The sequence below is a fragment of the Cydia pomonella genome, chromosome 7 (genome assembly GCF_033807575.1).
Source record: "Cydia pomonella isolate Wapato2018A chromosome 7, ilCydPomo1, whole genome shotgun sequence".
NCBI classification, from domain to species: Eukaryota; Metazoa; Arthropoda; class Insecta; order Lepidoptera; family Tortricidae; genus Cydia; species Cydia pomonella.
Window position 1 is genome coordinate 14,757,193 of NC_084709.1, and position 14,202 is coordinate 14,771,394.

Below are 14,202 nucleotides of genomic sequence, written 5' to 3' on the forward strand. Positions count from 1 at the left end.
AAAAACTTAATTAAATAAAGCTTGTAACAAATTTAATCAACTTTGTCGCTTAGACGTTTAGTTTCCGAGGTATAATCAAACCCCCCTGTCCCTCCTGGCCCAAGGGCTAAATACTTATCAACAAGTAATGTTGAAAGCGTAAGGTTTAATCAAATAATAAAGTTATTCGGTAATAATGTGTAGGCATCGTTAATTTTGATTTACTTTCGTTAAAGTATTCGTTTGAATTAGACTCTGCGTACGCAATAGAAATATTAGGTGAACATTCCGATGAAAATCATTTGTGCTCTAATTAGTTAGGTAATTTAATTTTAGTTGCACGTACTAAATGCTTCATAACAATACATTGTATATTTTGGGAATTTATTCATTCTCTTTTAGTCCCTATACAAGAAGAAAACTTAAGTGGAGTCTGTCAGTTGGTGTCAAGTATTACTAATGTAATACGCTAAGAGGCTGTTAACAAAAAAACCTTACTGTACGGCTACCACCAGTTCGACACTGACATATTCGTTAGCGTGTGCATAACTTACTTTCTATTCATCTCGCTCGTACTCGCATATTAGTGCGAGCGAGATAAATATAAAGTAATTTACGCAGACGTTAGCGAATATGGTCAGTTTGACAGTACTAAGGCACTTGTGGTAAGGCTACTAAACGTAATTAGTTTGAATTATGCTGTAGCATAAAATCAATAAAATTAGAATGGACAAACACGTTAAAGTTGGTAACAATGACATAACCTGCGAAGTGTCAAAAGTGCTTGTAACACCTGTAGATTTGCAAATGTCCATATGCTATAATAATCACTTTAAATTATCCGTACGCCTGAATGCCTCAGTGTTGTCAAAAAACATAATGCTTTGCTACCACCACGCTTCAGCAAGAGCATATGTCTAGGCATAATGTGTTTCTAGTAAAGCCTTCTTGCAATTCTCTAAAAACGATCAATTACAACATTGCATATAAACTCAATCATTGGCTACTCGTATATGAATCACGCATTGCAACGCCTCGTTTTGCAAACTGTGTAACAAGAGTTTGCTAAAACCATTAGAACTGGGGCACCATTGGGCATCGCCCGAAGCATGTAGTACTTCGTACTAAATTACTAATGAATGAATGCTTTGCGTTGTATGCAATACAATCGTGATAAGTAAGTCTAAGGGTAATAGTTCAGCAGAGAGAAGTGCCTAGTTAACTCAACAATTAAACATTTCATATGTTATGTGACGGATAATTGACCGAGTTAGCACGAAGCTCCAGCTTGGGCAAAAATGCTTCAGTAAATCCAGCTCTCCTCTACAAATCGCATTTCTCATACAATTTTCGCGGAACTTTGTGCGTTCACGAGATCCCTAGTAAGTTTTTTTTACATTACATCAAATTGTATTACGTAAAAATTTGGTTCTAGAATTTATCCAAAAGGAACATGCAATTTTTATTACCTTGCAAGTGAACCAATATTATTTTATAACAATAGTATTTTTAAAACATCTTGGGTACGATTACAGTTGTCATCTTCATACAATTAATAATCTCAAAACGCTAAATCTCGCAATAGACTACAAATGCCATTCGACTTCTTCTTGATTGCTCTAAATATATGAAATGCCAAAAGCCAAAAACCAACACACAATGTTTTCGTCTACTAGTCAAGTATTTAACGCATTAAAATATTCATATATTTTCCTGGGAATATTATCAGCACCTATCAAGGGTATGAAAAAACGTAACATGAAAACAACAACAGCAGCATTTCGTAATAACTAGTGGCGTCGTTATAAATAGTGCGCGTGCCGGGAGCCGCCGTGTCAGTTCTCCTGTCGGCCGGGCTGAAGAGGACGAAAGTGACCCAGTGGACATTAGTGCATATACAAACATGCGTGCCTTACAAGTGAGTACGGAACAATGGACAGACACAATGAGAAAAACATAAAAAAATATTATCCTTCAATAATTAAAAAAAAACTGTCCAGTGCTCAAGAAAAGAGTGTATTGCTTTCGGGGTTCATATTTATACGAGTATATGTGAATTTCATCATTATATTATGTGTCAAAATTTGAGATATTTGTCTAATTGGGGTAATCATTCAATATTTGTCATTGGATGTGCGTGAAATTATTTGTTTCGATCTAATAATGTGGACGTTATGATATATTTTTATAAAAGTCGATGGCTTATATAAAATACAAATATTTTTTTGTCAGGAAAATCAATAAGTAAACAAAACACTTGCAGCGTAAATGGTACGGTTTTTACGACTTTTAGATCTGTCATAAAATAACCAAAAGTAAACATAACGAATATAAAAGCAAAAATGGATATACGTTCTACTTTTATCTGAGATCATTTAGAAAATATAGATTGTTTTACCTATTATTTATAGTAAAAAAATAATTTATTGTTTAATTTATGTATTTATCGAAAATAGTTCAAATGCATTTATTTAACTTTAGAAAGCGTGTGATAATATTTTGAGCCCTTTTATAGAACAGTTATTTTACAATACAATACATAAATACAGGTGCGATTTCAATGTCTGGTAATAACTATAAGTACATTAAACTTGGTTCTCATGTCGAAACTTGTATATTGTGATACTTTTACTTTAATAATTGTTTTTGTGTGTGTTCTTGTATTTGTAAACAAAACACATGAATGTATAATCTTAACTACTGAAGTACAATTTGACAATTTGGTTCCTTTAATTGTACTAATGTTCTAGTGACAGACTAAAAAAAATACTAAGTAAGTATTGAGACTGAATAATTTATTATATAACGATTTGTAGGGTAGCGTTTCATGAAGTGTACTGGTCAATACTTTTCTATACAAATGAAGTGACGTTTGTAATTATGTTACTAACAAATTAACCAGTGGGATTGGCCAATCGAAGTATTTTACAGATGGCGCCAGCATAAGGCTTGTATCAAAAACTGTAAATTTAATACGGCTGTAGGTTTGTTTCTAAACAAGACGTCTACGTCTTTTTTGCGCGATTAAAAGTCTTACTATTATACAATATATTTCAATATAAATAATTCTGGCGTTACGCTGTGCGACGTTACACCGGTAAATAGAAGAGATTACTGGAATTTAGTATTGTCCAAATAGCAAGAAAATTTGCAACATCCTATATGTTTGATTTCGAAACTCTTAAAATGACCTCGAAGTTTCGTGCATTTTATAATAAATAAGTAATCAAGTATGTTGTCTTTTGAACAGAGGCTTCGAAGCGGCAGACCTCTAGGCACAAGTGACACTAGGCCCATCAGAATGATTGCTAATAGAATTTGCGAAAACGAAGCATACCTATCATGTTTATCGTAAAACTGGGGTACATATGCGGCTAAAGTGCAACGAACTACAACGAAAGTCAGTTCAGATATTCGTACGAAGGTTAGGATAGCTAAACTAACCAAAAATTTGCGTTATTTAATCCTAGTCCTAGTCGAAAAGCATACAATTTCTTTCGTACATAAAATCTCATTTGATAATAGACGAAGAGCAGAGTAAGAGTACCAAACGTCCTGCTGTGCCTTTTTCGCGGCTATTATAGGGCTCCAGCAAGTTTTGGGCTGGTGCAGGCAAATATGAAAACAGCTCCGTAAAAAGCTGCCACTGTATGCGCTAGGAAGAAGCTGCTTATCACTCCTACAGAAAAAATAATAATTTAAAAACTGTCAATTATCTAAAATAATAGTACTTTACTATAAGAGGACGGGAAACGAAGGGTTGCAGGCCAAGTAGATATACACGGCTGAGCGTAGCGAGCCGATATATAATATAATACGCGGCTGGCAACACCGTTTCTCGCCGAGATTTGTATAATGCTTTTCTCAAACTTGCAATGAAATAATGATTAAAAAAATAGGATGATGATGATGATGTTGATGATGATGGGTTTCAAAGGGGAACGAAAATTTGATTATTTTTGCGCTACGACGCACGGTTTTGGAGATACAGGCCTATAAAGATTTCTGTATGACTGAAAAAAAAAACTTTATAGGGCTGTATCTCCTAAACCATGCGTCGTAGCGCACAAATACTCAAATTTTCGTTCCCCTTTGCAACGAAGAAATAATATTTAACAAACAGAAAAAAGAAAAAAAAAACCAAAAAAGACAGAAAAAAAAAGGTTAATGGCAGAATTTTGGTTATAGGTTTTTTAAGGTTGAATGCCAAGTCATGTCATAATTTGACGTTTAAAAACAAAAGAAGGTTGCCTTACAGGCCTACGTGTGTAAGGCTGTATGAAATTCCTTTACATATCATCTTCACTGATCGCACCTGATATGTGGTATTTCCGGACCTAATTTGAAGTATGTGATGTCAACATTTCATTACAAGTTTGAGAAAAAGAAGTTTTTTATTGTAGTTATTCCTTAAAAAATAGTTTCTTATCAGTTGCATTAGTTTTTATCATTTGAAGTTAACAATTTTTTTCAGTACACCCCTTAAGTTTTACCTGTCATTTCTACAAATTCTATTTGTTTTAATAAACTCATATGGCTATGGTTTTATATTGCATACAGCTGCATGTACTTGCAAGCTTACATGCCTCGTTACCTTGTTATGGTTTATTTCATCTGCAGTCAAGTGTCGCACCGCATAACGTAAACAAACGTAACTCTAGGAAATGCATCAAAACTAATAAATGAGTACATTTGAACAGGAAATTAATAACGTTTATTACGCTTCCTTCTTTTGTTTCGAGAACTATTGTTCTTTATAACGTATTACGTATGGGAAAACCATTGTAATATGGTGAACTAATATTTGCAGATACGATGACCTCTGTTAACATGGTAATCTGTACCAAGGTTAAGGTTTATTTATTTATCGTATGGCGGTTACACACTGGTTAAAAAAAAAAATAGTACATTAAGTATTCAAAATGTACAATTAAGGTTAAGGTGATTTTCATTGATAATAATGCAAATTTAATTTGATTGTTATGGTTATTTACATGTAACGGACAAAGGTCACAGGCTACATATAATTGTACTTATTCGGTTTATTTCTACAAAGTTGACAGTTACAGTTAGCGAAATTGCATGGAGAAATTATGAATAAATTCATCGAGAATTGATATTTAATTATGATAATAACGTTTATTTGGATTGAATTTGTAATCAGTATTTTGCTCGCGTTGGTGAGGTCAAAAACTGTTCAGTGTTCCAATCGGTAGCAAAGTTGTTTAACCAGTCAAGAAGCCACTTATCAACATTTTGGGATCTTTCGCCTGCTTGGGTAAGAATATTTCATCAATATTAGCACGAGGGCTTAAACTACAACTTTGCCCCCTTGTGAAGCAAATAACTATTAAGCTCAATCGATTTGGTGGTCGGCACTCGTTCATGTCTTTTATATGGAAGTACTAATAATAACAAGCGCCTTTCAAAATAATAAGGCAAATCCATGTTTGAGCATTTTCTTACACATTAATAGTAAATTAATAAGATACAACCTTGCGTTTTTAATCGGTTTATATTAACTAAACAAATGCTCATTTTAAATTGTCATATTCTTATCAGTGTAAATATGCGCCGCCCTAATTTAGACCCCTTATTTTTATAATAATTTAACGTACATTACGTTACATTTATTTTAACGTTTATAACTAAATACAACTAAAACTAAAATTATGACAAACAGCAAAAAGTCACCAATACACATTAATAGTATCTTATTAGAATATGTACAAACAAGTGTCATTTAAAAATCAAGACACCATGACGAGTTAATGAGACGTGTAAACCTGGCTTGGAATAAATTCTGGAGCTTTAAAGGAATTCTAAAGTCAAAGACTTCTATTAAATTAAAGAAAAAATATATTGGATTCCTGCATCTTACCTTCGCTAAATGGTAGTGGGCCGGTCATACTGCCCGTATGAACAAGGACAGGTGGGCCAAAAAGATAACTTTATGGAAAGGACCTGCAGGCAAGAGACCCAGAGGCAGACCTGCGGAGAGATGGCTCGATGAGGTTGTAAAAGTAGCAGGAAAAAATTGGATTGATAAAGCGAATGACAGATCTATGTGGAGAAAAATGGAGGAGGCCATTACTCTATGAAGAGTTCCTTGATAAAAAAGTTCTAACTAATTATTTGTGTTGAAATTGCTTTTGTTATTATTAAAAATTATCATTTATAAAAATTGCATGCACTTTAACACAATATGTAAATCAAATTTTATTTAGGAAAAAAGGCTAAATAAATAAAAACTAAACACCACAGCTAAGGACACTGAAACACAAAACCTGCGGGGTGACTAAAATATTGACTGGACACTGTAAGTCAACAAACATTTATGTTTCAAATTGGAAAGAAACAAGATGCGACATGCAGGTTCTGCCAGGAGTCCGAGGAGACTGCAATGCACATTATCTGTCAAAAAGAAGTAACTACTTAGGGCGGCATGTATTGCAACCCTATGAGGTACAGAACTTCGTGGCCCAGAGAATCTATAACTTCCTGGATTCCACGGGCATTAGTAATGAACTTTAAAGGGTCGACGTGGCACTTAACGGCCCGCAACACCCCAATAATAATAATAAGCACCAAGAAAATGGCATTGTTTTATACCATTGTTTAGTACTTTTTTTCAATAATTCATAATAAAGTAATTTATTATACTTATTACAAGTTTTTGGCAAAACATATATTTTTGGTACAGGTTTTTTATAGCTGACTGTTTTTCTTTCCACAGGCAACTAATCCTCATCGAGACAATTCTAACAACCTCAATTACAATTAGTTTGCGTTGTTTTCTCACAGAGTTCCCATAGCCACCTCCTGTCTCCAACATCAGATCAGCTCAAGTTAAATAAAACCTTGAATAAAATCCATTGTAACATATCATCGTGTCGAATTCTATGACACATATTGTAAATAAACCATTCAAAGACCCCTCTCATATCACCTTTAAGTCAAACAAAATTGACTACAATGTCTACTATAATTTTATCGACATATCTTCAGGTATTCGCATTCGTCGCAGCCTGCGCCGCTGCTAGCGCTGGTTACATAGGCCACTCTGGCTACGGCGGCCATGGTGGCTACGCTGGCTACGGGGGCCATGGTGGCTACGGGGGCTACAGTGGGCTAGGTGGCTACGGCGGCTATAGTGGCTACGGAGGTTACGAAGGCCCCGGGGGCCACGGGGGCCACGGGGGCTACGCTGTGGCGCACGATGATGGCCACCACGGAGACTATCATGTAAGTAAATTTAGTTATGGAAGCCAATTATTACAATTATTCAGTGGTTGAGATCGAGAATATCATTATTTTCATCAAGAGGATAATTAGAACGTAACTTATATATCAAAATGACATCATTTTGATATTAAATGTAAGTTTGAATCGGCATCCTTGTTTAAATTCCTAAGCAAATGTATCATAAGTATCATAACAAGATATTTACGAGTATCTCTTTAGAATTTTGGGCAGGAGCACCTGGATGCCAGCTTGGGCCCTTCGACTCAGTTCAAAGACGTGCTGTACGAATCGTCGACGATCCCAAACTCACAAGCGGTATTGAACCTTTAAGTCTAAGGAGAGACTTTGCCTCTTTATGTGTGTTCTACCGCTTGTACAATGGGCTGTGCTCTGAAGAATTGTTTGACATGATGCCCACGGCTACTTTCTATCACCGCACCGCCCGCCGTCGGCAGGGTGTTTATCCTCACACCCTAGAACCTACATGGTCACGCACTGTGCGGTTTAAGAGGAACTTCCTCCCGCGCACGCTCCGGTTGTGGAATGAGCTACCTGCCGAGGTTTTCCCGAGGGTCTACAGTATGAGGTTCTTTAAAAAAGGAGTGTACAGATTTTTAAAGGGTCGGCAACGCGCATGTAACACCTCTGGAGTTGCAGGCGTTCATAGGCTACGGTGACTTCTTACCATCAGGCGGGCCGTATGCATGCTTGCCACCGTCGTGGTATAAAAAAAAAAAGAATCTGACCTGAGGGCCGATTTTTGAATTTCGAGCGCTCGATTTCGTGTGTCTCCTTTCAACACTATCTCCACTACTAGGCTTTTAAATTACTACTACTAATAGAATTGAAAACGAGTGGCCAATACCACTAGATTCCCAATTTCTATAGCTTGTGTTTCAGAAAAAGCATTTCGCCGTTATCCGCAGATTTTAGTGACGAAATCGAGTGCTCGAAATTCAAAAATCGGCCCCCTGATCTGTAATGACCTCATGAATGTAACCTCTGCAGCTCGAACAAGCCTACTACTCCAGGGAGTGACGAAAGTAAGACTTTCATCACTCCAGGGGGTGAGACAAAGTAGCTTTTTAATTTAGTGAAGGCCATGAATACAGATGTTAATTTTTCTATGTTCCAATGAACCTTTCATAAACATTTTGTATGTTCTAAATACTACTGAGGAGAAAAGTTGTATGTGTCACACGATAGCAAAGTTATTTTACATGTCGTGTTTATGAGTGCCTCGCTACGCTCAAGATTCTAGCTTAGAATAACGAGCGAAGCGAGTGATTCAATTAGAGATTATTTCGCTTACTAGGGACTCAAAATCAACACTCGCAAGAAAAACTAACTTTCCTCTCTTGTTGCACAAATAACTATGTATCAATATACTGGAATTGCTCGGTTGAAAGTTTTTTACAGTTGGCGCCAGTATATTTTTCCCTGTCAATCCTACTAAAAGTGTCAATTTATTGGGTTTTTTTTATGTTTTGATCATATAGAACATATCAACATAACTAGAAACAGGAGAAGACTATGCTGCCGTAGCCATTGTCCCATGTAATGTAGGACTGGCGTAAATGCCATGTAAAATCATTTAAAAAAATGCTACCAAATGAATTCAGTTAAATACTTCATCATACAGGTATACTGTATAGAGTGTGACAAACAAGCATACGGCCCGCCTGGTGGTAAGCAGTGTCCGTAGCCTATGAACTCCTACCACTCCATAACTTATATATTGATTTTATTCTGTTTTTAGTATGTGTGAAAATTTCAACTGTCTAACTATCACGGTTCATGAGATACTGCCTGGAGACAGACAGACAGACAGTGGACAGTGGAGTCTTAGTAATAGGGTCCCGTTTTTACTATTTAGGTTAGGAACCCTAAAAATTAAAAAGTTTCTTATAATAAAGATATTTTTTCAAACGATACCTACTTAAAAACGTATAATTTACTTAAAAAGTTTTATTAAGTAAACAGATTAAAAAAGAACATTTGAACAAGCTAGATTTTTCCGTTCCGCATCATTGGAGCACGATAACAATCTTTTTTGTCCCATTCATACACTAACAAAACATTCTGTAACGATATGAATGAAAACTATTGCATAAAAGACTGCAATAGTAACGTTATTTTTACTAAACTAACTCAATTTTCATTGTGTACTCAATTCAAATGTAGCGTTTTTACATCACTGAATGAGTCGTTATTTTTTTGTCGAATTTTTGATAACTTTATCACTCAAATATGCTAGAGTGGAGATAACGAGACTTCAATTTTCGTGTTTCGTGGTAGGCCCTCAGTATGTGCTAGAAGCGCCTCCTACGCAAAGTTTCGCGGTAAATCCCCTATTATTTATATATTATACTACTCACAAGAAATTATAGGAACCGTTAACGATTTTGATCATTACAAGAAAACTTCATGTTTATTGAAATATGTGAATGGATTGACTACCATCAACTAGGGAGAATAGGGATGGCTGGAGTGAATAGGGATGAAAACTGAAAATGTGATTTACCTGTTATCTTTTATTCTTAATAACTGGACTAACCACAGAAATGAAATCATACAAAATGTATTAATATTTTCAATCGAATATAAATTAATTTTAGGTGGGTATATTTTAGGAAATGTCAGGTATGTCACATTTCAAATTTTGTGTTTATTCACTCCAGCCATCCCTATTCATTCCAGTTGATGGTACTTAAAAACAATCAAAGCCTTGTTTAACTGTTTATTATTTTTAAAAAGACATGTGTTGTGAACAATGCAGGTTGAGTAAAATGTGAGATAGGTTGGGAATTTGCAATTTTTCCGGCCACCAAACGCCCACGCCCACGGATTTCTAAAATTAAAATTGAAAAGTACTAAAGTACTCTTACCTCACCACTTCCACTTTTTTTAATTAAAATTGAAACAGATAAAGGTTCTTCAGGACTTACCAAAATTAATTTTAAAAAGTAAAAAATAAATATAACAAGTTTCAAGTAAAACATAGTTAACGATCTAACCTATTTGACATTTAAATTTAGCGAACGAGGTACCAAGCAGAAACACCCTGTTTTCACGTAATGCTCAATACTCTTACGGCCCGATTCGAACTTTAAGATACGTCAAACATTTGCTAATGATACGATATGGATTACATATGTCAGTGTTAAAAGTGACGTTTACTCCAAACAAAAACGTCACTTTTGTCACTGACATATCCAATCCATATCTTATCTTTAGGAAATTGACGTATACGTAAGTTCGAATCGGACCGCTAGCAGACCTTATTTTCTTTTGAGCAGTATATAATTTTACCTATCATTATATCAAATGAGGTAATCTTCGAAAGCGGGATAGTTTTGAAAATTACAAATATCTACTAAACTACAATCACGGGCCTTTTTTTAGAATACTGATCAGTCAGTGTCAAAAGTGACATTTCTTCAACTATAATCGTCGCTTTTGACACTGATAGATCAGTATCGTATCGGAATCGGATCTAAAACTCGAACTAGCCTCGCGCTACCTACTGTGAAAATTCCTTGGTAAGCGTTGCAGTAACGTAAGTGTTGCAAAAGTTTGAAATTACCCCGATTTCGAAGTTATCCCAATACACCTTACTCTATTAAATCGGTAATGTAAACAGACATGTAGTAACTACATATCCATCATTTGCATTGTTCCTCAAAATTATAGTGTCAGTCAAAATATACGTCAAGCTGACAGTAATGACCATTAGCGCGCTCCGCGAATTACGTTCCGGATACATCGCAGGAAGCCGGCGGGTGATTGTATGTTGACATGTGGTTTTGTACTATGTCTTTGTTTCTAGCCTTATTGCTAAAATATGTCGGTCTCCATACCCTCAGAAGGGTTTCTAAGTATTCATAGCTGAGCGGAAGCTTTGATAGCTGATGATAATGTTATACACCGTGTTTTTTTTTAAATTCCGTTAATTTCGAGGGTGCATCCCTGACCTTTAAATTAAGTAACTTTCTCAAAGACTAATTAACTCCATTTCGGAGATACTCAGTCATTAATTTTTATCTTATAAGGCCCTTACGAGCGTGTACACTTACCTTAGGGCCTGTTTACATATTAATTAGTGTTTAGTGTGAGTTCATACATTTGCTACTAAACGTAAGTACTATCTCAGACGATTGATGGTCGAAATAACATTGATATGTCACAGTTTTCAATTGTTTGGTTGAGTTAAATGTAATGCCCGTGTTAGAACAACGCTATATGCTACATTTAATTACTTTTTATAAAAATAAAAATAGCTAATATATATATATATAATATATATATATATATATATATATATATATATATATATTTAAATTAGCTATTGCTGTTTAGTTTCCTAGTACTTACCGATATTTACCCCGAAGTTAACGGAATTCAATAAAAGCACAGTGTATAGTTAAGTAATTATTTGTTGTTAAATTTTTCTAAAATTAATCTTATTTTTTCTTTAATTTTTTCGTTCTATCCATCTCTTTGACGAGTTTCTAAACATTTGCCTTGTACAAATGGTACAATGCTTATCCTCAACTAGGCCGTTGATTGATATTAAAAAAGCGCAGGCACTTATTTAGAAACTGAATATTAATTCAATATTTGAAGACGCTCAAATTAAAGTTACATGCTGATATTTTAAGCATTGACGGACGAAGTCCATATTCAACAAATCCAGCAATCCTTTAAAGTACTTTAAAGATTTATGTGTCAGGCATAGTACTTATTTCAGATCGGTGGTATATTTCAAATTATTCAATAATATTATTTCATCAAAGTGTAAGGGTAAGAAAGATGTGAAATTTAAAATTAAAACAATATAAATATTCTTTTTAATTTAAATTTCAAAGGGCATGTAAGGGCAAAGTCGATATTTAAGTCGAACCATGATACTTTCATTCGATATGTAATAACACCACAATGTAAGAGTCAGATAGCGCCTTTGAATAAAAAACATATCCAATATGTCGTTGTTTCAATAACTGAGTCCTTATACGTACAAAAGTTATACATATCTAATATCTAATCCTACAATTTTAAATAATCATACATGCTTCTTTTCAGGCCCATCCCAAATATGCGTTCGATTACTCCGTGAAGGACCCTCACACCGGCGACCACAAGACCCAGTGGGAAACGCGCGATGGTGATGTTGTTAAAGGTAATTTTTACGACATTTCTATACCTTGTATAGAAATGGTATATTATATTAAACACCTTTTGTTAACCACATTTACCACAAAAATAGCTTTACTTTATAATTGAGAAAAATAATAATATAAACTGTAAAATTTTAATGGCAGTGAAATATTTAAGGTTACACTAACAAAACCGCATTTTTTTATCATGATATTCAAGATCTGAACAATACAGACGTCAATTTTACCTAAATCAATCGGTGTTCATCATAATTGTATGACAACTAAACTTTTTTTACGAAAACGTACTTAGGGTTCTGGCGGTAATTTATGAAATCTGATTAGTTTTTTTTTAATTCACTTGAAATAAATAAAGTCTAAGAAAAAAACCAGACTCGGAAAATCAAGAAAAAATTATGCTCAAAAAAGATGGCGCCATACCTTTGGCCTATACTCGTGTAGATGGCGACACAGTTTGATATGTAAGAATTTTAACACATATCAGTGTAAGAACATGGGTCAAAGTCATATGGCGTTCTAAAAATTTTAATCCTATGTCAAGAGATGGCAGTAAATTTACTGTGACGGTTGTTGAAAGTTTACATTGACAATAAGCCTCTATACACTCAATTCTCTAATTTGTTATTCAATATTACATAAAAACCTTTCAGGCGCATACTCTCTCGCCGAACCCGATGGCACCACCCGCATCGTAGAATACACCGCTGACAAGCACAATGGCTTCAACGCAGTAGTCAAGCGCATCGGCCACGCTCACCATCCGCAGGTGTACGGTCACGACACACACGATTACTACGGATACCACTAGGTGGCGCTGAAATCAAACGTCCGCTTTACCAAATAGTAACGATGGAGTAATAGATGGCGTTAAGAGTATTTAAATAGGCACTCGAGATACCTTTTGAGAATTGACGTTCTGTGATATAAACTGGATTTTCTATGATTTTCCAGTAAATACAGGTGTCAGAAATATAAAATCTTGTAAGATTAACGAAAAATGTTCATCATTTTAAATGCGTTGTGGCACAAAGAGACACCTGATTGCACTTGCCTTTAAAGTTTCATTTTATTTATTTATCTTTTATTAGTCTGATTTGTTATTTATGATTTAGTTAACGATTCGAAATTTCTCATATCTATATAATATTGTGTCCGTTTTACAAAATTTACTCATTATTTTATGTAAGTATAACTTATCATTTGTACCATTATCAGAAGGAATTTCATACACATAATCAGAAACCGTTATTATTATCTATATTTAATAATGTTTGCATGATGTATGATGTGGTATGAGATAAATGTTGTTTTATACATCTTGATTAAAGAAAAAAGTAATAAATCGTTTAAACGATAAATTAGTTTTTATTTACTTCCGATGTCACAATCCAGATTAAATAAATCGATACCAGACCTGACACTTCCTACTACAATATAGGTAGCAATACATCATAGTTACAAAAAACGAACCATGCATGAAACATAACTAAGTGGTCATTAATAAATGTTGGAATATGAATAGAGATTAGGTATAGTGTCTAAAATATTACTTAGCCGTAACGCTCGAACAAGTTTAAGACAGCAAATCAGCAAAGAGTGCATACTAATGTAATTTTCACCGACTTATCTGGGTAATAACTTATAAGTGGAAGAAAGTCTGCCATTGTTTTTAAGGCTTGCTGTTGATATGGACAGTTGTCGGTATTTTTCATTGTAGGAACGATCACAATGTTATTACATGTAACTACACGCTTGTTGCTTTATGCATTTAATGGTGCTTATCGTTCGTCAATCGTAAAAG

General features: G+C 34.7%; 1 protein-coding gene across 1 annotated transcript; it reads left to right on the forward strand.

Moving 5' to 3' along the window:
* The first annotated feature begins 1,810 nt into the window (after positions 1–1,810).
* LOC133519906 (cuticle protein 19-like) lies at positions 1,811–13,759 on the forward strand. Its single transcript, XM_061854102.1, has 4 exons — positions 1,811–1,897; positions 6,988–7,224; positions 12,307–12,403; positions 13,052–13,759. Exons 1-4 carry the CDS (start codon positions 1,883–1,885, stop codon positions 13,207–13,209), a joined length of 507 nt encoding a protein of 168 aa, XP_061710086.1. The 5' UTR covers positions 1,811–1,882; the 3' UTR covers positions 13,210–13,759.
* Positions 13,760–14,202: the final 443 nt, after the last annotated feature.

What these genes read in the sequence shown, in the direction of transcription:
- LOC133519906 (XM_061854102.1), top strand. An exon ending in GCCACCACGGAGACTATCAT is followed by an intron (nt 7,225 to 12,306) that starts GTAAGTAAATTT and finishes GCTTCTTTTCAG; the next exon opens with GCCCATCCCAAATATGCGTT. An exon ending in CGATGGTGATGTTGTTAAAG is followed by an intron (nt 12,404 to 13,051) that starts GTAATTTTTACG and finishes AAAACCTTTCAG; the next exon opens with GCGCATACTCTCTCGCCGAA.